General features: G+C 50.1%; 1 protein-coding gene across 1 annotated transcript; it reads right to left on the bottom strand.

Annotated features, from left to right (window-relative positions):
* Window positions 1–25360, bottom strand: LOC116941965 (mothers against decapentaplegic homolog 7-like). Its single transcript, XM_032953401.2, has 4 exons — window positions 23128–25360; window positions 18475–18528; window positions 18048–18119; window positions 1–2916 (listed from the first exon to the last, which is right to left on the bottom strand). Exons 1-4 carry the CDS (start codon window positions 23786–23788, stop codon window positions 2330–2332), a joined length of 1374 nt encoding a protein of 457 aa, XP_032809292.2. The 5' UTR covers window positions 23789–25360; the 3' UTR covers window positions 1–2329.
* Window positions 25361–26470: the final 1110 nt, after the last annotated feature.

Here is a 26470-nt window from a genome sequence, read left to right as displayed (position 1 = left end):
TCAATTGAAAACTCACTTATGGTTTTAATCAAGCTTTTAAAAGTTTCAACAAAGTGCATTTACAATAATACATTTTCGTCTGTCCGTATGCATTGCACTGTACATAAATAATTACACTGTACAAATACAAAACGTCTCCATATTTACAGGTATTACAATATATATATTCATATAGTGTTGTATATAAAATATCAATCGACTCTGTGGAGGCAGATAAGAATCTTGAAAGCTCTGTGGTTGTACAGTGATTGTGTTTAGTTGGCGAGCGTGGGCTGCTGGGGAAACAAGGCCCCAGAGTTTATCGTCGACGCATCTCTCGAGAAATGTGCGAAGCTCAAAACAAAACTCGATCGAAGCGAATGATGATGCAGGTGGCCAATAAACCAATGCCTTGAAACCCCGTTACTGGGCAGTGTTCCACACCTATTTAGAATGCTCTAATGGACATTACGTGTTAAATTGTCTTCAGTGTTCGTGGGCCAAATGCCAGGAATTTAGTTCAAGGGGTCAATTCTCAGTCCGCTTTTTTTTTAGTTTTTAAATGGGCCAGCCGAGATTAGCTAAAGGAGGCCAACATCAGCAGCTGTCAACGCAGTTTGGATTAATCATTTATTAAAGTTAATTACGGAACCATGGACAAAGTTGATAACTCACATTTATAATTTTTTTTAAATAATTCACGCTAATTTCAATGTAAAAAATACAATTCATTTTGATTGTACCTTCTCCATACAGATGGCAGCGAAAACAACTTAATTCACTTATCCAATCAACCCGTCTACTGTCAATGGGCTCTTTGAACAATGAGATTTGTGTGTTATCGAGTTTTTTTCCAGAAACACCCCTCGAATGTTTTCTCATTGCGTGGAGAGGGTAGCGCTGTGATTCACGCACTGAGAATGAACCCGGCGGCCCAAGTTTGATCTTCCATCAAGGCTAACACCAGCAGCAAACATATGAACCAACTCGTGTGCTAACCCACGTGATGGAGAATGGTCAAACAACGCCCCATGACCGACACGGCATGTGGAGGCCTTCAGCCAGCAGTGGATTGACAAAAGGGCCGTGAATGATCATTTTAAGTATTGCATTTTCCTATCCAAATCACATGGGCTGCGTTGTATAAGACAGGCCACTCCTCAGTGTTGTGAACGTTAGACAGTCGGTTCTCTGCCCTCTGTTTTGTTATTCAGGTGTTGACTGAAAAACTGAACCCAAATGTAAATTCTATTTTTTTTGCTATTTACCACCACCGAGCACTTTTGAAGTTTGTCCATTGTGGTTCACAAAAACAAGCTCAGTCCATCGCATGCATGGGGGCTTGTCGACAAGTAGGCCAGCACCTGGCCCTACGCAATGGACGCACACCGCAGTCCACATGTGTCTGCTGGTTTAACACAAAGAGAGAGAGGTGTACACACGTCTCGGCGAAGGGTTTGCAATCGCTGCCATTTTGAGGGAATGTTGTGTGAAATGCCAGGAGAGAAATAGCGACGACAAACAACCGGTAAGAAAACAAACAAACACCAGAGCTGTGTTAGCCAGCGGCACTTTGCGGCCAACGCTGTTTCTCGGCCAAAAGCTGCCCAAGCGTCAACAAATTGGTGAACTGGACCGCCCAAATATTTTCAGTAACAAAGGTAAAGGTGGAGGCAGGGCCGTCCACATGGGGGGTGCACGGGCCCGAGGCAAATCACACCGCGTGGGCCACCCGACGCCTTCAAACTAAACTGGTCGAAGCGCGGGGTCCCCCAAAGCGCGGGGGCCGGGGCAGTCGCCCCAATTCGCCGTACCCTAGGGATGCCTCTGGACGGAGCCCTGCACTTTCTCACTAATGCCACTGCCAGCAGAAGGGCCTCCACTGGAGGGACAAATCTTCCCAATTATGCAAAAACAAATGTATCAGTTTCGCAAGTGCGGGCACACTGAAGGATTGTATACACGGCGTGAGCACCTCGTGCGTCTGAAGCGTTTCGGATGTTGAAATGTAACTGGATGCCAATTAAGTACTAAAACACTCAGCTTGCGGCCATTCACACAGACTTACATTGGCTCTTGTGTCCTCGAAGCCAATTCGTTCAGAACACAGTTTTGACGATGCAGGCGCACGCGGTGAAGTCGAGCCGAGCCCAATTCGAAACGTGCCGCGCAGCAGCTGGGACGCCCAAAAAACAAACAAGTTTCCCAAAAAAGGCAGAAATGTCAAATCCTCCGCTGTCGCAAGTGAGCTGTTTGTTGTTGTTGTTGTCGTTTGTATTTTTATTCTTGTCTTATACGTGTGATATAAATATATACTTTATATTTACTTCTCATTCTCTCAAGGGTCCCGTCATCTATAGAAAAACAGCTCCAGCCAGCAGGGGCAGTCCAGCACGCACTGGCGGGAGTAGTCCCGCCCCCAGCCCTTGCCGAAGCTGATGCGCACGCTGTACAGGTCCCGCGGCCGCTCGCCCTGCGCCAGCCTCGCGAGCGTGCGCTGCATCGAGCGCGCCTGCTCGGGGTCGAAGATCTTGACGGAGTGTCCCGTGGGCAGGCGGTGGGACACGGGCGCGCGGCCCACCGTTGTGTCCAACGTCATGGAGTTGACGAACACGGGCAGCTCGCCACGGTTGTACGCCCACACGCCGTCCGGCTCGCAGCTGACGAGCAGCCCGGCGCCGACGCGCGCTCGACTCCGCTGCGCCGTCTGGCTGCCGACGCCGCCGCTCCCCGACGGCAGCGACTTGAGGCACAGGTCTTCGCCGTCGCCCGCGGCGCCGCTGCCCTTGCTGGGCGAGGCCTGGTGAGGTAGTTCGTAGTAGACGCCGACCGTGTCGCGGCAAACGTGGTGCAGCGGGCCCAGGCGCTTCTTGTACTCCCAGTAGGCGAGCGTGCACCACGGCTTGGCTTTCTGGACGTCCGGGGGCAGGAATGTGCCTGCCGACGCAAATTGTGCAATGGGGTTAACCTACGTCCGGAACGGCTTGGCGGCGAAGGGGGACTCGCGTTGAGGACAGAACGTGCCGCCCGACGACAAAAAAGGGGGGATGCTTTGAGACAAAAAAACGAAGACCCGTCTGATTTGGCCGCGACCAAAAAAATTCCGATTGCGCCCGCACACACCTGCTGAGCGGCAATTATAATTAACCGACCGCCCTTCCCCCCCCCCCCAGGACCTCACTCCCCCCCACCAAATCCGTGTGGCGAGAGGCCCTGTGTAATCATTATCCCAAAATTGCCTACAATCTAGGCAAGCAGGACGCTGGCGCGGCCCGCTCAGACAGACGCAACTCTTAAACGGTGATGTCGGCAATTTGGAACACGCTCGAGCTGTTGCTCAACTCTGGCGATAGGCTGTGAGCAGCGAAGCAGGGGCCATAGAAGAGAGATTACGTTGCTCGCGAAGCGGAAGAAAAAAAACAAATTCCATCTGCAGGATCCCTTTATATTCCTTCGTTCTTTCCAAAGGAGCCATTTTCAATAACGGTAAACCTGCAACTTCTTTGACCTTTGACCCTGGCCTTTCAACCCATCAAACCTCATTAACTCACCCAAAGCTTAGGCTGTACCATATTCTGCTGCTCTCCCCACCCCCCCTCCAACCACTGCCATACCCCAGCCTCCTCCTCAGCCAATTGGACCAAACCAATTTCCCAGAAGCGAGGGGGAACGGAGGCGCACGGAGGGGAGTAATTAACAATGCGCGCCCTGAGAACAGCAAAGAAATGTCTGAATTATTTTAAATGCAAAGCCTTCATTTGGACTTGGGTAAATATTTTGTTTACTATCCACATTGACGTCACTTTATAATCCAGCACTGTTAAAGGTTGGTGAATCACACAAATGTTGTGAAAGTCCTTTCCCCATTGGGCATCCAGGTGCCATATCTTGGCTCGCCCGAAGAAAGTGCGGACTGATATCATCTGTCCCATCTGTATGGGATAGGGTGTTGCCCCATCGCACGCGTGGTTATTCACCAGCTGCTCCGGTTTCCTCCCACAAATATAAATACTCATTCGCTGAAAACATCTTGATATATAAATAATCGCCTCCATGTTTGCGGATTGCACGGCGTTGTGTGATTTAGTTGCATAATGAAGCTATTAAAAAAACTAAATATTACTATTGTGTTAAGTGCCTCAGTGCACGCTGTTTTCGTTTTGGCTCCAGTGATACTGGCTTAGAATACAAGTTCTTGTGAACGAGAGCTTGTGGATTTTTTTTTCCACATGCATACCCCGTATGTCAATCCACTGCTGGATGAGGCCCTCCTTCCTACGCCCTGCGGGTCATGGGGGCTATTTTACCACGATTCACCATGCTGGTGGATGCGGGTTGGACCCAGTGGGAGGCATCGACATGGAAGTGTGGATGTGTCCAGCAGTGGATTTTTCTGCACTGCCCCCTGCTGCTCACCAGCACATGGACAGCAAAACGATTCGGCACGGTACATGTTTTGTTCAAGCTGCAGCCTGATAACTTATACAACATTGAGGAACTTATACAACATTGAGGAATATCCTGAGAAAATAAAAGCCCACCAACAATACTGCTGCGTGTGCTACAACGGCTCCATACGAAAGGGGCCTCCCGTTTGTTCACCTCTCCCACTCAGGGTTTAAATGGATTGGCAGCAGCAGCTCCTGACGTTTGAGAACCTCGCCAAAGCGATGCCTGCCATCGCACCGTTTTTTGCTTGGGTTTTCAACGCGGCACTGTCGTATTGGGATGCTACCATTGTGAGTGGTGCAATGGTTTTCGCACTGAACCTACAAGCCAGAGGTAGCCAGTTCGATTCCATCCTCTGGTGCGACAAGTTGAAACAGTGGGGCAAGTTTCTGAAATCTTTCCCCGCCCTTTGTCCACCCAGCAATATAAATTGTTACACCTCAGTTTAGCCAATGGGCAGGTCGTTTGGTGTGGGGTAAAGTATCATGCCTGGTCAGCGTGGAAGAGTAGGCCAATATAGCCTCCTCTCGAGAAAGGCTCTCTAGAACTCTCTGTAGATGAGGGGACTTTTTTGCCAGCAGCTGCACCGGCAAAGCAATCGCAGGGCTGCATTTTGAAACAAATACTTTTTACTGGAGTTCTCTGACAGTGCTGCAGGTCTCATCTACAGTCATCAAAGCGCTGGATCCACACAAAACCAGCAACGTATCACTCTTGTAACCCAATGTCCAATTCACCACATTTTATGTTCTTCAAAGTCCGTAAACATAAAAAACATTGCTCCCACCAGGGCCATCCCACACACTCATCCACCCCTACCCAGCAAGCCCATTTTTTAAAGTCTTATCTGGCTGCCACTTTACGCTCTACTGCCCAAACTGAGTCGGAGCAGTTATCTGGCGTCTGCAATCTGCACGCGAGCTGTGCTTCATAGGAAATGCAAAGTTCTCCCATTCAGCGGCAGACATGCGTTATTGCAGCCCTCGCCACTGCGCCTAAAACATGTTGGTCTCGACGTGGTTCGTTATGCCTTAGCGGTGCGCTTAAGAGAAGCCGCTTTTTGGTCCGGTTATTTTTACGCCTTTGCTGCTGTTACATTGCAGCACTCGGTTAAAAAAAACCTGTGGCCTCTAAAGCCATAACGGCCGTTGCAGATATTTTAGACTGCCTTTGCGGGTATCTGAGACCGGTCTAAGACCGCGATCAACAAACCGAAAACACCTAAAGAGAGCCACACCGAACAACCGCGAAAACATACGCTGTAAATTAGAAATGTCTCTCGACTGGAAAGAGAGAGACATACTCTGGGCTGCCATTAGACCCAAGCATTTGTTTACTCAGAAGCAGCTGCCATAAACCCCAGTAATTGCCATTAATTGCCTGTAAGTAAGGGGGGGTATAAACACACACTGTAACTGCCGGGTGCAGCCCAGAGGCAGACTCAAGGAGATCATCAAAGTAGCCGTTAGGAGATTGTAGAGGAGTAACATTTATTGCTCTTCCCTCCCACTTGTTTTGAAAAGGGCTTCTTCTCCAGAACCGAGAGAGAGAGTGTGGGAGAGGAGGGGGGGGGCGAGAAAGACCGAAAGAGAGAAGCATCTTCTTCCCTTTATTTACTTTCCGTCCCTTTTGTTCGGCAGTCGACCACAGCCAGTAGCTTGAACTTTAACTCTCGGCTTTTGCGAGCAGGCACGCGAGCGTCCATCTTGCGTGCGTTTGGTTGGGAGGGCACGTCTTCAACTCCGCCTGGGCGTTGTTTGCGCTCGAGCTGCTGCGGGCGACGCCACGGATCGACACCGGCTCGGTCTCACGGCCACGATCGTTTCTTTCAACACCCTCAAGTCGGGAAAGCCTCGGTGGGCAACGTTCCCCTTTTTGAGATCGGTTGCGCGTGGGATAAAACTGTGAAACTGACCCGAGACAACTCGCGCATACAAGAAGGCGACAACCGCAAAACGTTAACTATGCGGATAGTTAACGTTTTTGGTTAAACCATCGAATAAAGCTCACTGCATCGCGTGCTTTCAGATGCGCTTCTGCGGCCATCTGGAACGCGCTTCCTTCCGATATTAGGAAGCCACTGGAGCTATGCACTTTCAAATCATCTAGATTTTAAACTAATTTCTTTAGAACTGCATTTTGTGTTTAGTTTGTTGTCCTTCCCCCGCACCTCCGATTAGCGCGGTTGGCTACGTATGGTACGTAATGTGGTAACCTACTTGCTGCACTGCCATACGCTGGCTGCCCTGTATCCCTGCAAGGTGGGCGTGTATTACAATTATCTTTTCGCGATCCACAAACAAAACCTACAAAGGTCGTGCGCTAGTCAAATGCCAATACACTATCATAGCAGGTTGCATGCACGCTTGGTCTTTGCGTGCTTCTGCTCTTATATACGCCGCCGTAGCAGCAGCAGCAACTACAACAACACTAAACAAAGTCCCAAAAAATAACGACATAAAACAAGCCGCCTACAGGAGAAAATGAAGGCAATTTTCTATAATGCTACCGCCCAACACCCACCCACATTCCCCACTCCAAATTCCTCCCCCCCACCTACCACACCCCTCCCCCATCCTCTTAAGAGAGAGAGGCTTCCTCCACTTCAAACAGACTCCCATTACCATAAACCTTCAGCAGCCCCCATTAAGACTGGCGTCAGGGCTATCTGCCTCCAGCACGCCGTCTTATCTGAGCAAGGCTGAGCATGCAGTACCGGGGACTGGGCCTCAAAGTAGGTAGGGGGAGGGAGGGAGGGATGGATGGGTGGAGAGGATGGATCGAGAAGACTGCTTCGTTCAGATTGTTGGGGGAGCGTGGGGGCGCAGAAATGCGCGCACGAATGGCAAAGTAAAGCTTCCTAAAAACTGCAAGATCAGGGAATTTCAGTTTTGATGGAAGCGCACAATAAGAGATTCTCAACAGCGGTGCCATCGAGTATTCATAATTGAACGCGTTTGTCTCCCTGTGTAAATGACCAGTGCAATGACGCTATCCCAAAATCAGTTTTGAAACTGTCATGATATTTACTGAACGCATGTTGCAGTTCAAATTTCACGGTAAAAGTTAGACAATTTTAAATCAATTAACGTCTGATAGATATCTTAAGCGCATGCAATACAATGTGGGAGGAGGAGGGTTTTTTGGTTTGTCTATATTCTTGAAACTTTCCTCGTATTTGTCGTCAGTTTAATCTGGGTGCTCTCCAGTTTCCTCCCGTTCATGGCTTTGCCCAAACATCCAAATGCAGGATTCTCCTGAAATTGAGTCTCGAGACTCGGTGACGTTTTTCCCAGCTAAACAATCGTAATATTACTTTGAATAATACTTTTTATATTAGGATTATTAAATGAACGGACATTTATCCAACATTTTATTTTTCCCCCGAGTACAAACACACCACATATTTGGAGGCAAATGCAACTTAGGCGGAGGAGAGGGTGGGTGTCTGGAGGATATTTGGAGGCAAATGCAACTTGGGCGGAGGAGAGGGTGGGTGTCTGGAGGATATTTGGAGGCAAATGCAACTTAGGCGGAGGAGAGGGTGGGTGTCTGGAGGAACGGGCTTGCTGCGAAGTGCAAGAAAACACCATGAGGAATGAAGGGGTTCAGGCCAAATATTTTCTAGGGTTCCCGATCAGCTTGTTATTCGTCGTCACTCCTCTGCAGTCTAAACAAAGCCATCGCAGGCGTTTAATAACCGCGGGCAGTTACTGTAAACCAATTGATTTACTCCATCACAACCGTGGCAACTGCCATAACCCGGCTTTACCCTGGCTTATTGTGTGACCTCCCCCTCCCCAAGAGACACGACGCTGTGAACTTTGGAAACAAAAACAATTAAACACAATTCTTTTTGCCATGTGGTTCGTTTACATTTTTTTCGTTTTCTCCCTCGGATGTTTCCAACTCGCTCAAGACATGGTATCGAAGTGTGCGCCGAGTAAAACTTGATTCTAGAGCGCGATTACCTGCGCTCGCATTTATAACGTGGAAGGATTTACGCCTTGAAAACATTTTCGCGCTGCACGATTTGCACGCGTAAATTGATTTTGGCTTCGCACGGCCGAAACCACCGATAGGGGAAAAAACACACACGCATATCCTTTGAAAGCTGATATACAGCTGTTTTACTTGGAAAGGTCTAACACAAGAAGAGCCCATGCAGCGCTGGCTTTCCCATCAAACCCAACAAATCCAACAACCATCTTTGCTGTAGGGCACTGCTAAACCATCGGGCGATCTGGGTTTGGTCAGCAAAGACTACCACCAGAAAACAACCCTTGGCCATCTTTTTCAATTGTGTTGTTTGGGCAAAAGGCAGGGGGGGGGGGAGTTGGGCGGGGAGGGCGGCGGCGGCGGCTTGGGTTTGCAAAACCATTTCTAAGCCTCCTGGTTTGTGTCAGACGTCAGCGTGATTGAGCCGGCCAGCATTCCAGCGCTCGTAAAGTGGCGCTGCTGCTGCCGCTGCGGTGGCTGCCGGCTTCTGTTACCCTCACCGACCCCCCCCGCCCGCCACCACCACCGCCCGGTGAGCGTGTGGCCCGCGATAGCTCCACAAACAGCGGCACTCGGACACACACGGCTACGACAAACCGTGCATACTCCTGCAGTAGCATGGTGCAGCAGCAGCAGCGACAACATTAGTTCAATTAGAAATGAAATCTCCGGTGTGGTAAGGTTTGCGAAACGCCGTTTACCCACATATATTTTTTTTAAATCGCTTTGATAACAATTGTGCAAACTGTTAAGGAAATCCATGTTGGAAATTATTTTTGGCAGCCGCGCTCCCGCCCACCATTCCTCCCCCTCGCCCCCCCTCCCCACTCGACCATTCCCCATCCTGCCGCTCTGCCATTCCATTCCATTTTTTTTAATGCCCCTGCGCTCTCGCTGCCGCAGGAGACGGCTGTGCCGCGGCCATTGGAATGTGGCACTCGGTGAAGCAGAATGAACGTCTTGGCCAGGGCCCAGGGTCTACGTTGGGCTCGGCCCAACCTACCTCCCTCCCTCCCCCACGCCCCCATCCCTCGTTCCCTCCCTCCCTCCCCCACGCCCCCATCCCACGTTCCCTCCCTCCCCACCCCCATCTCCACTCCCACCCACAGGGCCGTCAAGCCCCCCCCCCCTCTCCCTGCCAAGCGTGCATTGTGTTACAGGGCAGAGGTCACCCAACCTACACCCGTAGCCCCCTTCCATGTTACAATTAACCGTTTCCAGTCTGTGGCTCGCCATTCTGACCAGATAGAGCTAACTAAACAAAGCGAACAGTGTAGCGTGTGCGGAGGAGCTCAGCTTTTTCGTTGAATGATAGAGTGTACGGGACTGCGCCGCAGAATCGAGGGCTCCGTAACTCAAGCCCTTAATGCTCTCACCGCTTTTAAAGCCAGTTCATTCCTGGACAAATACAGTGGAGATGAAATGCAGGATGGCGCCCGCCAAACTTTCTAAAGCACATTTTTTTTATTTAGTATCTTAAGATCACCGAGTCCTCGGAAAATCAACATTATTATTATTATTGCAACAACGGACAAAAGGAAATCTTCAAAATGTTAGAATTGTTGCTAAGTGTACGGCGGGCCGCGTGATGATCTGGGGATCGGGAACTGCGCGGGCTGGGCGAGCGGCGCCACAAACCGTGTCCATGCCGTAGCAGATGTGCAACGTCGCTGCGAGCGCACGCTGTTTGCTGGAAGACCCTCGAGTCTCTGCAGACACAAGCAAGCCTGCTCCCCTTACGAATAGGAGTTCAAGGTGCAGCCATGCAATTTCTTGTTCACATCCCTGCTGGCAGAAGGGCCTCGACGAGAGGGAGCTCTGGGCAGCCTTCCTCTCGACTCTAGACGGGTAGTTTGGCCTACTCCTGCATGCTGACCAGACGTCTTGGAAGCAGGTGGCAGTACTCTAAACTAAACTACCTATTATTTTACCAGGTAAAGCTCACTAAGCTATATAGCTCTTTTTCAGAAGCGACCTGGCCACAAATGATAGTTCAATCAAGTGGCTTATCATGTTGACATTTATAGCAGCCAAATACTTTAAACGCATGTTTCTAAATGTGGAGAGAAAAATCAGAGGACCCGGAGAAAAATCAATACGACCACATGCAAACTCTAAATATATAGGCGTCAGGGTCGGGATTGAACCCACGACCTCCTGCATACCAGGCGAGGGAGTTAACATCTCTCACATTTTACACCATGACACGCGACGTGCCGATTGACGCAAGCTGTGGTGCAACAATTTACAGTAAAACCTTGGTCTGCGAGTGTTTTGCAAGAAGAGCAACATTTTAAAATGAATATTAATTTGCAATACGAGTAGTACGTACACGCTTTGTCTGCCGAGCGTCACGTGATCACAACTGATATACGAGTGCTTTGATATACGAGTGCTTTGGATTACAAACACGTTCCGGAACTAATTATGCTCGCAATCCAAGGTTTTACTGTACTACTGTTGGGTGGACAGAGGGGGCGAGGAAGGGGACTTAAAAACCTTGCCCCATTGTTTCAACTGCTGAGGCAGGAGAGATTGAAATGGCAAACTATTGGGTTGCAAGTCCAGTGTGCTGACCGTTACGCCCACAGCAGCATCCTTAAGAATAAGTCTCACTTTTACATTTCTCCAATACCTCATGTACAATTGCGAGTACTGCATTCACTTCAACAGTTGAGCGTTTCGTCCGAAGAACAGACAGCACACATAAACATCCGAGTTTGTTTCAGCCTTAAAGGAATTCAGGCATTCGTAGGGGACCTTTGCTCATGCGCATTAATAAACAAGGTGCCAGTGCACATACGTTCTGGGTTTAGCAGCAGCAACGTAAAAACGAACGTCAAATATTTTATGGCATGGTTTTTGCACACTGACCAGGAGCAAATTTCACGGTAGCCGATAAAGACAGGCATTTCGTATGCACAGGCAGGGCAATTTTAGGCACTTTAAATGGCGTGACAGCTATATCAGTGTGTGCGCACGAAGCAAGCAGGGCGAGTTTATCTGCAGTTGCGGGCTATAAATGAACGTGCCCTGGCTGTGCTCGTTACCAGCGTGGCACGCAGTGTGCCACATGACGCTCGACAAAACGAGGCCAGCAGCGTGTGTGGTCGGTGTGAAGCAACCAAACAATCTGAGACAATTAGTTGGAATACCACAAAAAAAAACGTCGTTTTATTTTTGTTGCCCTTTGGACAATTTTATTCCAATTGTGTTGTCGGCGTTGTGTCATGAGAGCCAGAGTGTCCATTCGCAATGAGTCACCACCCCATGGGAGAACTATATCTTAGAACCCTTCGAGTGACCTTTATTATCCACACATCTATGGGGACAAACTTTCCCACAAGCCCTGCTTTGGGCAATGTTCATCATACGAGAGTCAAACTGATATATATTTGTAAACTCTTAGAGCTGGAAATGTCGCAAAATTAAGTGAAAAAAAACGATTTTATTCGATGGCTTTCTTTGCTGAGACAATCAACTCCCTGCACTTGAGAACCCAGTCTCATTACAGGTGGCTGAAAACCTGAATTCAAAACCCAGGATCTCAGCGACGCTGACTCTGTGATGCGACTTCTGAGCCACCCAACCGCACAGCCACCACTTATTAAAAAAACACAGTATCCACCTAATTTTCAAAACAACACTAAACAAAGTGAAGATTAAACAACAAAAAACATCTTCTACCTAGCCACCCAGCTTCCCACCCAGCATTTATTGAAAATTATCCATTGGCGAGAGGCAGCAGTGTTCTGTTTGATGAGGTGATGTCAAGGGAGAGGAAATGGTAAAATGCGGCGAGCGCTGGCGCCTGTTCAGCCGCACTGCGTGCACTTGGAAATGGGGCCGGGACACCCGCGGGGAGGGAACGGCAGGTCGCCGGTTCAGCGGCAGAGCGACGTGCTCGCCGGCATGTCGCGCCAGGCCGCGGCACCTTAAAAAAATATAACGGTGCTCGCGGGTTGTCAATCACCGGGCGACCTTTCCGATTCCAACCCCCTCCCCACCCACCGCCACCGTCGCCTCCCATCGTCTCCGCAGGATGCCCCGAGTGGCAGTGTGCAGCGGCGGCATCCTCTCACCGGGATAAAGCTCGTTTTAACCGCACGTTACCTAATTTTAGCGGCTATTTATTTCTCGTTTGTGCGTGGATCCGCGAGTGTGTGCGATCGAGCTCTTTGCGTGAGTGCGCAAATGCCTCTGCTTTAAATGTGAGGTGGAATCCGGCGCGGGCAGCACTCGCTATCGCCGTGGCACCACCATGTGCCTGTAAATGGCCTCAAAGTGCTTTCGCGGGGCAATTTACTACCAAGAGGGCTGCGCAAGCCATTTGTCCGCCAGCATTGCTTAATGCGAGAGTTGCCAGACGGTTGACTTGGACGTGAAGAGGATGCTATCCTGTATGGTCTGCTACTACGCAGTGCGTGTGTGCGTGTGTATTTTCAGTGGAAGGGAAAGAATGCTGATAAGCGGGATTTTTGTGCTGGACAAACGATGGGGCAGGGGGAGGGGGGCAGTACATGGGAATGGGCCCCGAAGCCTCGCGCAGACTTTGACTCAACGCACACAGCAGGGACGAAGGCCTTGCAAGGCTCCGAAGAACGTCGATACCGGCGAAGCCACAGCTAATTAACGAGCAGAAAAGCCGCGGTTTCGAGGGCCACCGATGGATCTGGAGACACTTTAATCTCTCGTCTGAGCAGGAACTCCTGCCGCATAATAAATTGCAACTCTCGCCCGGGGGGGCCTTTTAATGGCAGACAAAAGTCTCTGCATCCGAGCCAGTGGCGGAGCGGTGCAGACTCCGCCAGGCTGGCACAGAACACGCACAACTGCTGGGCATCAGTGTCCTCGCCCTCTTGTATGAATATTGCAGCGCCGCGTATGTTAAGGAGTGCAACCGCTTTGTGCGGAGCGCGTGGATTATTTACGGTGGACCCCATTAAACGATTTCTGACAGTGTTACTGGGGCACAATTTCCGCCGGTTCTTAAATGTCGCCACCAAAACGAGTACCCAGAAAACATGGAACATTCGGCCAGCGTTGGTCCAACTGTTCAAACCACATACCAACGTTGGCCCAACATCGTCCGTTTATTGGGTAATCGGTAGCACCTGACATGAGCGTCCACTGTCATCCCACGCAGCATTCCGTAATACCCTCCAGCTTGCACTGTCCGGTCAAACCCTTGAACAATCAATATTCGTTCATATGAGTGCAAGATAACTTACAGATCATTCCCAATCCACTACCGAATGAAGGCCTCCCTTTGCTGCGTCACTCATGGGGGTTGCATGACCATACTTCACCACATTGGTCAATGCAGGTTGGTACAGTGGGAGGAGGGGGACTGTTAAGAGTTATCACAAAGCACGAACAACCGTGACTGGTATTCATTTACCCAAGGAGACGACTACGATAGAGTGTCCACGGAGGAGCTCAAAAAAACCCTTAGACAACTACAGCTCAAGAAACCTCGTGAACCTTCTTCCACTCTCGGCGCAGTGCATGATGCAGCACAAATTACGCAAGTCCTGGGAAGCTGGCCCCACCCACCGCATCCTGCGGGGACACCAGGGATGCGAGGAGGGACCAGAAACAAACCCGGCACCTCATCGACGTGTTTATTAGTTCTCGTGCAGGGAGCGGCGTACGCTCCAGTGTGGCGGTGCAGCCGACCCCCCACTCTGCCCCCCCACTAACCTCATCCACCCACCCAACATCCCCCACCTCGACCTCACAGCAAAAGAGGATGTCGCAGCACAGGTTCTAAGCAGGGTTTAACGGCGCGCCCGTCAATCTCTCTCCATAGAGGTGGAGATAAAAGCTACCTTTTTTTCTCTCTCTCTCTCTCTCCCCTCTCTCCCTCCCGCCTGACTCCACACAAGACATCCTGTCATCCAACTTTACAGGATCAATTATCGACCGGCAGGAATGCCACTGGTGGATGGACCGGAGCTGCTATCCTGTTACATCATTCACTTTCAGTCCGGAGGCTCTCTCCCTCTCTAAGAGATGTTAACACAGGAAACCTTCTTTAAAAGCAACTACTGAAGGTCTTTCATGCATTCTGCCTCTCTCTTCTGCGACCCCCCCCACCTCCACCTCTCTCGCCCCATCGCTCCCCCAAGCGACGCCCAGCGTTCTGCTCCCTCACTCCCTCCCCTCACTCCCTCCCCGCCCCCCCAAAAAACTCACCACCATTCCCTCCCACTCCTCCTGCTTTTTTCTTTGGAAAACGTTTGCAGCTTGGGTTTGAAGAAACCACATCTTAACATTAACCGAAGGGGCCAGGAAAGGTTCTGAATAAACAAGCAAGCCATATTCATGACATGGAAAAAAAAGAAAACCACTAACAGCATTAAAAGGTACCACAAGGTCTCATGTCAAAGGCTCGAAGGCTGAAAGCTGAGATGATTCCATTCCCTTTGATATCTAGAGCTTTTGAATTTGAATGTATCAAAATAGGCCATCTATTTTTATTTCCGCTTTTTTTTTAGAGTAACCTTAAAATAAGCTTTACGGACAAAATTCCCCGAGCGTGCAAACGCGTGTGCGAATGGATACGCAGAGCTAATTAATACTCGGAATTACAGCGGTCACGTAGCATCGTCGCCTGCATCACAGATGCAATGCTTTGCTTTACTCGTGCGGTCATCAGGCAGTAAGTATCGCCGTCATGCGACGTTCCTGGCCCGAAGTTGCTGCCCCAATCTTAGGCAGCGTGGTGGCAATTAGCGCAAGCATTCAATTAGCGCAAGCAGTCGTATGGAATCACCGTGGCACTAGGAAAACAACGTCGAGCTACAAAAATGGAAAAGATTAAACCGCAAAAGGAAAAAACAACCGAGGCTCCTTCAATAGGCAGACTTGTAATCCTCACCCCCAATGAATTAGCAAAAAAAACCACACTGCATACTCACCACCGATCGCGCGCGTGCACGCCCGCGCACACACACACTCATCTTTTTTTTTCACCCTCTAAGGTGCGTTCACGTTTTCCACTGAACGCCTGAGAACAGACAACAGGCTCGCCACTCTCGCTGCCACATTTTGTTAAGCCGAGCCCCGGTTTGCAAACAGTCCTAAAGTCTACAGCGCTTTTGCACGATGATGAACGTTACATCACCACCTTTTTTTTCCCTCATCAATTATGTGCCCGTTTCCTTACAGCGGAAACCAGTTGGCTCACACCGCAGAGCAAAGTTCACAAGTGCCTGTGTGGGGCTGTCACATGTTCTCTCCCTCGGGCTATTGTTGTTACATTATGCCGATGAACTCAAAAGTTTACACATCCAGTCTTCTGTTTCACGTAACATTGTGCACATAAGCTCCGAGCTCAAGAATGTTTCAGTTTGAAAAATATTAAAATCTGGTTCGCATTTACTCCAAGTTAAACTAAAGGCCTTTCATGCCATGTTTTCAGTCATCCGAGAAAGGCTCAAAATTTGAAGCCATAGTTTCATATTTTCCGTTTAATAAGATAAAAGCAGTGGCCGGGGCCGGTGAGAAAACGACAAGAACTCAAGTGAGTTTACGATCGGTTCGTAGATCGACGGAGCGACGAACGTTTTGAAACGGCGCGTGTGCAAGCGTCCGTGGCCCCCCGCAGGCATGCGCGCGGCGAAGAGAGTCCCGGTTCTCCCCGCCTTTCTCAACGCTTAGGCGAGCCCCAGGGTCATCGCCTAGAGCAACTGGAGCAGCGCGGGCGACCTCGCCCCATTCACATGCCACCGAGTGAAAAGGGACTGCCGTGACTTACTGGGGTCCTACGACAGGCATGACGGCTCCTCCCGGAGAATTACCTCCAACTACCGCCCCCCCCTCCACCACCTCCCCCGCCCCCCACAACCATCGCCACACCCCCCCCCCCACCGGATCACGCTGCGACGCGTTTGTTCTCCGTGATGCAATTAAGTGCAGCACAAACAGGGCGCGCACAAGACAGACACTCGGACAAAGGGCCTCGCTCCTTTAATGAAGTTGGGGGCGTTTGCCTTGGTTACACAGCCATTGTGGAAGAGCTAAACTTTTAAACAAACTACTTCTTGCAACTGGCCCACTGGGCTATATTACTGTGATCGAGCTCAACATAAACCACCCCACCACATCTGGTGGGTGAACGCTGAGGCGGGAACCATATCGGCCCGCTTTCTGAATACTAAACCGAAAAAAATGAAAAATCACGCTCATAACGCTGGACTTAATCAGCGGCAGTCCTCCCCTGTGGTAAGTGATTACTGCAACCCCAGGCTACAAAGCTAGCGTTCGCATCCCTTTTCTTGGCCCCTCGTCCCAGACAAGCCCACCGCCCACAGAGATGTTATCAAAAAACCCACCGAGCAGAAGCTCGTTGTTATGGAGGTCGGCCTGGAAGGGGTTGTATGGGGGGTAGGGGCAGGGTGGCGTAGGGGGGGTGAGTGGTGGAGTGACAGGGGGCTGTGGGGTGGGAGGTGAGAGGAATCTGCACGGAGGAGGAATCAGGTTTTGGTCGGGGTAGATTCTGTTCCAAGTTTCCCCTAAAATGTTCCCTTCTCTTGACGTTGTGTCCGATCGGCTCGTTTTTGATGGAAGAAAAAAGTCAGAAATGACTAATGGTATTTTACAAATGCTCATATGAATCTTCGATGCTCCATAGCGCTTTGAACCCTGAGCCAACGCACATCATACCACGATGATCTCGTACACTGCAAAGCGTTTAAAGGTGTGTTAAGCAGCGGGACCGAATGTCAAATTGTGCAGCGTGAGCATTTGACGTTTCATAATAGAAACCAACTGTCAATCGTAGATATGCTGCAGGCTATTTCAAATTGTTGTCAATGTGTTGCCAAGCTCGCGAGTTTTTTGCCAAACCCTTTTTTGACCCATAAAACTGCAGGGCTATTCATGGTGGTTATACATTGTTAAATAAGTACAGACGGCACTGTGAGTTAGGTTAATACATATATAACAATGCTTGGTTGTATGAATATTTGATTGGATGAGACTCATCCCTTTGATCATCCACGTGTCGTCCATGTCTCAGGTGTGATTGTGTGGGACGCTTCGGTCATCTGTTGCTCAGGATCACTGGAGATTTGTTTCGTACGAACAATATATGTACATCTATGAAGATGTTGGCAAAATTTCAACTGGGCAGTTCAAACTGCAGTGAAAGTCATTATTTACGAATGGCTAACTCCTTTACAGACACCCTATATATTTTCTTTAACACATGTGAAGCGTTTGCACATACACTTAGTTAATTTGATTTTTTCGTATTAATACAAAACCATTTTACATTTAAATGTGAATGTGCAACCAACTTATTTTAAGTGAGCTTGAGCATGGCAATGCATTGTGGTTCGGCTTTGGGAAGGTACAGACAAAAGATAAGGTTGTCCTCGAGATACGGACATACAACTTACGAACATCCACAATTATGAATGGGAACGTAACCCATTCGTAAGTCGAAGACTGCCTGTATAGGTGTTTGGATGCAGTGACATTGCGTGCTTGGCACGCAATATTTGTATCCCAGCACCTTGGCTCATCGAGCCCATAGGACCTGGTGCAATTGCACGGCCTACATACTCGAGATAGCTACGCTGTAGAGTGAATGTGTTTGCCATGAAATGTACCTCTTAGGCCGGGGAGCAAGGAAAGCTCTGTTCCTTCTGCCTCTGTGGTCATCAGGGTTGTGTTGGAGAGCTCTGTGGAACAAAACAAAACTATACTGAAGCAAACAGCTTATGGGAAACACGGGTTTATGTTTAGTAGGCTTCAGTTCCTTGATTTTACGCAAAATATGTGTGCCAAATGTTGTTTATTTCCCTATTTGTTTCAAAATAAATGGCAGTCTTTCATAGATTTTAAGAATGTAAACAGACTTACCATATAATATACGATAAATTACACATTACATCTATATGAAATATAAAGTTGTTTTTATCAGTGTATGAAAATGCGTGCCAAAATATGTTTCATGTAAAAACAGAAAACTTCAGCCTTCTGGACAAAAATTAATTCTGTCAAATTCAAAAATCTGCCATGTAATCCAAGAAGCACCTTGTAGTTTCGAAGATTCTTGGGGAAATCTTGAATAAGGGGGCGGAGGCGAGTCTGTGAAAGAGAGACACACAGTGGAACAATGAACCTTTGTTGCGAGCCGAGAGGACACACGCGCACGCACGCACACACACGACACCGCGCGCCACACACGACACCGCGCGCCACACAGCGAGCTGCTGGCGCAACGGGGGCTAGGAGGGACACCCCGTGCCAACGAAGCACTCTGCGCCGACGTGCCCCTGTTGACGCGCGTCGATTTTTCAAATTTATTTTCTGCGCAATCCGGCCGTTCAATTGGCGATCCCCCCCACTCCTCCCCATTATTATTTCCCCCGTCTCGCCGCCTCTTCCCATCGCTCATGTGGAGCTGAAGTGGCGGTGATAAGCTCGCGAGCCTGCCGGCGCCAGCCGTGCCGATATGGCTCCGAGCCGACCTCCAGCCACGGCGCCGAGCACGCACATTGCAGTCCCGCGGCTAACAACGCCGCGTGGCCCTGGACACTCATGCACCAGATACTACCACCATCCCCCACCCCCTCCAGCCGATATGAATCCTCACACACAATGGCTAGAAGCTCTAGGCAAGTGGTGTCCAAACTATGACCCGCAAACTACTGGTGGTCTGCAGGAATTGGTGGTCTTCAAGGCCATGGAAAGTGGTCCATGGAACTGTTGCAGATATTCTAATTTGGGGTAGCTTTAATTTAGAAAAAGGCATTATTGGTCCATGGTGGTCAGTGAAACAAATGTAAGGGTTGGTCGTGGTCGGTGGATCGAAAAAGGTTAGGAACCACACTACTCTTAGACTATGCAGATATAAATCGATTATGCAATGCTGTGGAGGATTATTGTTAAAAGCATACATCAGCAGACCTCTGTCCTGTGTCTCCAGATACAAATAAAAAATAATGTTTTGCTGTGGTTAATCGGCCAATTGGCTTTCCAGACCACTCTTATCCAGCGGAATGTTTGAGCAAATAAACTCTAGAACAAGTTCGACTTTCTGGGTCTTGTCGGCAGAGTCAGGCTTGTTAAACAAATCTCTCTGGCAAGGGCACTCCCATCCAAACAACCGGGTGCGATGGACTAACTCACATGCAGAGAACATAACTAAGTCCCGTTAATAAGAGTATTGCTAATTAAGGCCGTGAGTCAATACTCACGATATTATTTCAATGTGTGAATAATGTTAGATACAACCCTTTATCAATCCACTGCTGGATGAGGGTGAGGGCACGGGGCCCTGACTTTTCCACAAGTGGATGTGGCGATAGATCCCTCTTGTCGTGTTCAAGAGTTGTTGAAATTATGAACAGATCCCACTATAGTGTTGCAATGACTAGACCATAGTCAATCCACTGCTGGATGAAGGCCATACCTCGCCATGCTGGTTAGTAATGGGTTAAGTGAATGGGAATGGCCCAGTACTGGGTTCAGATATCACTCGCCACTGATGTTAGCCGTGGCTGAGAATCAAACTTAGGTCGCCGGAGGTTTAAAGTGCAGCGCGCTAACCACCGCCGCGAATAGTAATGTGTTGTCATGTCAAAATATCCTTTGCTTAAAGTGAAATTGCACACATACGTAACGGTGATTCGTTAGCAGTTGAGAATAAGTCTATCGCACTGCAAGTGAGCCACGATTACCAACAGTAATGTATTCACAAAAAATACTTAAAAACGACTGTACTGTACGCACACACACAGCTTGTTACTTGTACTAAGACAAATGTAGCAATTGTTTATACTGTACATACGTGTAACGTGCGTTTGCAGACATATACATTTGATTTTTATATAAATACAGAAACTGGAGTACGATTAGAAGGTGAATCGCGGAGGGGGGGGGGCGGCTTTATCTCCGCGACTTGGCCACCGCTGGACGGGCATTTCTCGTTGCACTTTCCCCTGGCAGGGCGGGCGGTGAAGGGGCGGGAGGGGCCTGTGGTGTGTGTGTGTGCTCGAAATCTCACCATGGAGTGTCTTATTTTCTTAATCCCCACGTGAAACACGCGCATGGCCCGGGGAGCCGCCGCCACGGCTGCCCCGTGCTCAGAACAAACAGAGCCCCCTCCCCACCCCCTGTTGGCCGCCGCAAGTGGGGCTTGGAATATGCATTGCCGAGTTGTTGGGGGTCTTCGGTATCTTCGCAAAAAAGAGTGGTCGGTCCATTCGATGCCTTTTTGTTTGTTTGTTTTTTTGACACGCTGGACTTGCAAATCCAGATTATATCTCGCGGCCGCGGCGGTTGAAACAATGATCGGGTTTCTAAAATCTCCACACCAACACAGCTCTGTCCACGCAAGAAGCGTTAATGTGTGCACCCACGGTTAGTCGATCGGATCGGCAAGGTTCGCGCGCGTGGTGAGATAAAGCGTGGGTACTCTCACCCTACCTCTGCCGAGACACGTGGTCAGTGTGGAAGAGTAGGCCAAATATATTCTCTCGTGGGGTCCTCGTCAGCTGCCTGTCCTGAAGGCCCTTTGCACCGGCAGTGGGGTGAGCAAGGCATTGCAGGGCTACACCCTTCTCAGTTTGGTTTATTGTAAACAGCAATTGTACCCAGTGTTGGACTTTTGCGAAAAAACAATTGCTGTATAGATTTAGAAGTTAATGGAGAGCAAATTACTCAATGGTAAACGCTTACGGCAGAGGGAGCAGTAATCAGTGCTTAACGCACTGCACTACGGATCCAGTCACTTAAGCTTGATTCTCAGCCACAGTTAACATCAGTGGCGAGTGATGTCCAAACTAGTTCTGGTCTCCCAACTTTCACCAACCCAGCACTGACCTCCCCCCACCCCCCATGACCAACACTAAGCATAGGCAGCAGATTACAAACTTAATACCAACGTAAGTTTCAAAACTGTCAAAGTTATCCAGCTGTTTTAATGTGTGTATGTTGTGCTTCTTTCGCACCGTACGCAGACAACCGTGCTAATCGGAGGTGCGGGCGGGGCGGACAACAAACTAAACACAAAAAGCAGCTCTAAAATTGTTTTAGTTTTCATTCTAGATTTAAAAGTGCATATTCTCCAGTGGCTTTCTAACATTGGAAGGAAGAGCGTTCCAGACGACCGCAGAAGCGCACCTAGAAAGTGCAGTGATGGCAATGTAACATCGCCAACATTGTAGACGCACAGTGAGAATCCTGATACGAAACACTCGGTCGGCGGTGTCTGTGTGCTCACCACAATGTCCATCACATGTTGTGTGCATTGTCCATTGGAAGGACGATGCAGGGAAGGGGTTGGGGGGTTATAGATTTGCCAGTCCCATCTCCCGTTCCACACGCGATGATGCCGTGCACTGTACACTGCGAGTTCTCATGCCTGGCAGTGGCCTCAGGTCCACGTAGGTCAATCTTTGGGTGACCACTTATGTGTAGCACCTGTCTATACAGATGACATATGAACGTCCGCAGTGTAGTGCCCCATCAGCCCATTGATGTCTTGTGAAAACAAAAACACTGCTCCGCTGTGAGAGCACGCACACTACTGCCACTGTGAAAGAGGCACAGCAGGAATTTAGCAATGCCCCCAACAATGCGGTCACGAGTAGACTTCATTTCGAGTACGTACTGTGTGGTAACAGTTGTCAAAACCCAAATAGAATTATACTGTCACGATAGTGACCATTTGAAGTCAGTTCGGTGGCAGTGCAGTTGCATAAAACCACTAATGCATGCATGTGGCCAAACAGTCCCACAGTAGAGCCCTCCGCGAACATAACTTTGAGAATCAGTAAGGGTTTCCTGAATAAATGTCATTTTCATTCGATATTTAAATCCACTAGGCTTTAACCAGACGATAACCAATACTTGTTGATATTGCGAGGAAAATATAAATACTTTTTATTGCATGGAAGGTAAGTTAGAATGGTTTACTGAGAATGGATTTAGCAGGTCGTTTTTCAGAGACCATTGGATTTTCACTACCGCTTTGGCACGCAATGGCCTACACTTTCGAATAATTAATTATACCATGTATTGACATCCACCCCAAAAAGCTAAACTTGTAACTCGCTGACCCACCCATAATGGGCATTTGTTTAAAAAGAGCTTCATAGCTCATCAGATTTCTCCAGGATAAAGATTCCGAAAATCACGTGGACCTCTGCTATGCCCTCCACCACCCCATAGTCAACTAGATAGCAGGTGAGGAGTCAGAGATAAGAGTTTGGATTAGTACAGAACCCTATAACTAAATCGCCCTGATTGCCCCCCGTCTCACCAGACATCACAAGCTACGCAGATTGAGCCTGGATAGGAGATTGCATGTTAATAACAGGTGTTGAAGGCTTGGGCTGAGGTGGCCAAGAGATGGCAGCACAACAATGGATTATTGAATCTGCGCGGTGATTAGACAGTGTGTTAGCCCCCCATATGCGTGGTGGATTCTTGGTGTTTCTTCCCGCATGAAGCCAGCCGTGCATCACTATCACATTAACCAAACATTGCACCTCCTGAGTAACCAAACATTACCAAAACATCGTCCCGAGACTCAGCAAGACGTCCCTAGGTTAAAGAAAACTATTAAAGTATATGAATCGTCGTCGGTATTCATCATGATACGCAAGACAACAACACACGCACACACAATTATTATTATTATTGAAAGTCCCCCAAACGCCAATGCAATGCAAACCTCACCTGGCTGCCACATCTTGCTCAGGTGATACGGGTTGCAGCAAACGGTCTCCGCGTCCGTCTGCCCGAACGAATCGCAACAGCAGAGGCGCTTGAGTTCCCTCTGGTGCCGCACATCTGGCCAGCGAAATAGCCGGCACAGAAACAGCACCGTCGAGGTGACCTGCAACTGCTGCAGCTGCTGTTGCTGCTGCTGCTGCTGTTGTTGCCTCTGCAAGTCTCCAGGTAAGACGGGCACGTGGACGCAGCCAGAGGACGCGGCTCCTTTGCTCTCCACGGCGCTCGCCAGGGCCTCCAGGTGTCTCTCGCCGAGCCTCTCGAGTACGGAGAAGGTGAGGGCCTTGAGTTCATTCGGAGGGTCCCTGTCCCTCTCTCGGTCTCTGCGCTCCCGTCCGCCTCCACCACACGGAGGCCAGAACGCGCTGCATAGGGAGCCCGCTGCCGTAGCAACAACAGCAGCAGTAGCAGCGGATGACGACGACGACGATGATGATGCGGATGATGATGATGTTGAGGAGGAGGATGATGATGAAGATGAAGCAGCTGCTGTCACCAAAGCTGCTGCTGCTGCCGCTGCCGCTTCTGCCGATGCAGCCTCCTCGCAGCCCATAGCTCGACTTCTCCACAGTCTCCGCACAAGTACCGACCGTTTAGATCTGAACATGCGCCGCTGGCTTTCCGGACACTGCTGCCCTTGCTGCTGCTGCTGCTGCCCTTGCTGCTGCTGCTGCCCTTGCTGCTGACGATGCTCCTCACTGCACGGGCTCGGCCGGGGAAACGCATGTAGGAGAAGCGGGGGCGTCTGAACGGAGCCACCCGCGGGGAGGAGGAGGGCAAGGGCAGGGCCGGACGGCAGGGCAGGCGCGGCCGGGGCATGCAGACTGCAAGGGCCGGCGAGGGCACGGAGCGAGGCTGTATCCGACGGTGCGTCTTGCACTTCTGTTGCCTGCCGGCTGCTGCTGCTGCTTGCCGCTGCTGCTGCTGATAATGATGATGCTGGTGGCGGTGATTGTTGCAGCGGCGGTGGTGGCGGCGGCGGTGGTGGTGATGATAATGATGGCAGTCGCGGTGGGTTTTTCACCGAAGCGACGGATATCGTGGGTCACGACGACCGATCCATGCGTGCGATACAGTGACGATGCCTGCTTGGTGGCTGTCGAGATGGGCTGTGTGAAGGAGGAATCGCTACGCACGCCCTCTGTGTGGTTATAACCTCACCACCACCACCACTACCACCCCCCCTTGGGTCGTTGCTTAGCGCAGCGCTCTGCCGAATTCAACACAACGCAGTCCGCGAACGATGACCATCACCGTCGCCCTCATCATCACCATCGTCACCAGACGGTCGCGTAAACCAGATACAGCGCCCGTGCTATGCTAAGGCTACGGCACAGCGTGGGGTTGTCACTAAGCTTCATTCAAAACTTTTTTTTGTTTAAAGAAAAAAAACCTAAAAATCCCAGCGGGAAAGCGAGCGAGTTTCCCTCGCGTTGTTGAACGCCGCAACCACTACCACTGCAAGTAAGTAAGAGTTGAACTTTCTGTGTGTGTGTCTCTCGCTGTGCTCATCTAAATCTAATTTACACCCCGGGCTAATGCGCGTCTCAACACGAGAAAACGACGACGACAAGTTCTAGCCACGACGACGACAACGCAGCCGAGATGTATCCTCGACTCCGGCTACTTGCGACTGCTACAGCACGAGGTTTGGATGCGGGGAGTCTTGCCGAGCAGGCAGGGGGGGGTGGTAGCTGCGTGCGACTGGGAGCGAGAGAGCACTGCCCAAGGGTTCCTGCCCTCGTCCTCCTCCCCCCTTCGCTAACCACGCATCATCATCCACCCACCGGTCTCCATCCATCCAACCCCATCTCCGCCCAGGCACCGGCCGACCAAAAGCAACCTCCCCCCTTTCTCGGTCTCCATTGGGCCGCTCGGCGAGACACGTGCCCGTCTAGACGGGCTGGCGGCGGCGGCGGCGGCAGCAGCAGCGATTGTTGCGCAAACAGGGAGATCGCGTTACCCCACGCGCCATTCCGGAGAGCTTTCGCTTATCTCGGCGTTGCGCGTAAAGAATGCGCGCCACCAACCACCACCGGCACCAACCGCCATCAACCAACCGCCACCACTATTAACCACCACTAACCACTACCACCGGCACCAACCGCCACCACCACTAACCACCACTAACCACTACCACCGGCACCAACCGCCATCAACCAACCGCCACCACTAACCACTACCACCGGCACCAACCGCCATCACCAACCACCACCACTAACCACTACCACCGGCACCAACCGCCACCACCAACCACCACCACTAACCACTACCACCGGCACCAACCACCACCACCACTAACCACTACCACCGGCACCAACCGCCACCACCACTAACCACTACCACCGGCACCAACCGCCATCAACCAACCGCCACCACTACTAACCACCACTAATCACTACCACCAACCACCACCACTAACCACTACCACCGGCACCAACCACCACTAACCACTACCATCGCCATAAGGAGGGTGGAAATGACACACAAATACCCCCACCCTTCCCCCCCAGAGAGATGGTTGTTAGGTTTGAGGGTGGTTTTCCGTGTAAAAGTTAAAACGAAACTATGTTTTGTTCAATGTTACCACGTAAAGCCCACTGAGGTTGTATCGCGTTGTTTTTGTCTTCAGAAGCGAGCGACGTGGCCGCAAAATGATAGCTCAACGAAGTGGCTTATCGCGTGGAAATGTACGGCAGCCGAATACTCTTTAAACGCGTGATGTTCATTCTAAATGTGGAGGTTAAAAAAAACCGGAGGACCCGGAGATAAATCCACACCACCACGGGGTGATGGAGACACGCAAACTCCAAATATACAGCAGCAGCAGGCGTCAGGGTCAGAGTCGAACCCACGACCTCCTGCACACCAGGCGAGAGAGTTAACATCTCGCACGCTGCCAGACTGTAGGAAGGATTGGTTAAAAGTTATCGAGGCGACGTTTCGGGTAATGGACCTTCTGTATTCAAAGCAGTTTTGTACAAAGCATATATACGTTTCCTCTTATACATGTAAAATGTGCATTAAATGTACGTTAAATGTTGGTGAATGTTTCGGACAATTAGCCCTTACTCAAGCACCATTGCCCGAAACGTCGCCTACTGTCTAATTTAGCCGACTGTGCGATACGGTACAGTACTATGCCACTTTACAAGTACTGTACATGCAATACACTTCATTGCCTGCCAGCGACCACAGGCGTCGTTTCGGCCAATGACCCTTTTACACGAGAAGGGCCATTGCCCAACACGTGGCCTATAATATAACTCATAATATAACTCTTCCAACG

The sequence above is a fragment of the Petromyzon marinus genome, chromosome 13 (assembly GCF_048934315.1).
Source record: "Petromyzon marinus isolate PM22_M1 ecotype Great Lakes invasive population chromosome 13, UKy_Petmar_22M1.pri1.0, whole genome shotgun sequence".
Lineage (NCBI taxonomy): Eukaryota > Metazoa > Chordata > Hyperoartia > Petromyzontiformes > Petromyzontidae > Petromyzon > Petromyzon marinus.
Note: the sequence above shows the minus strand (reverse complement) of the source record. Positions and strands in the feature narration are given on the sequence as shown.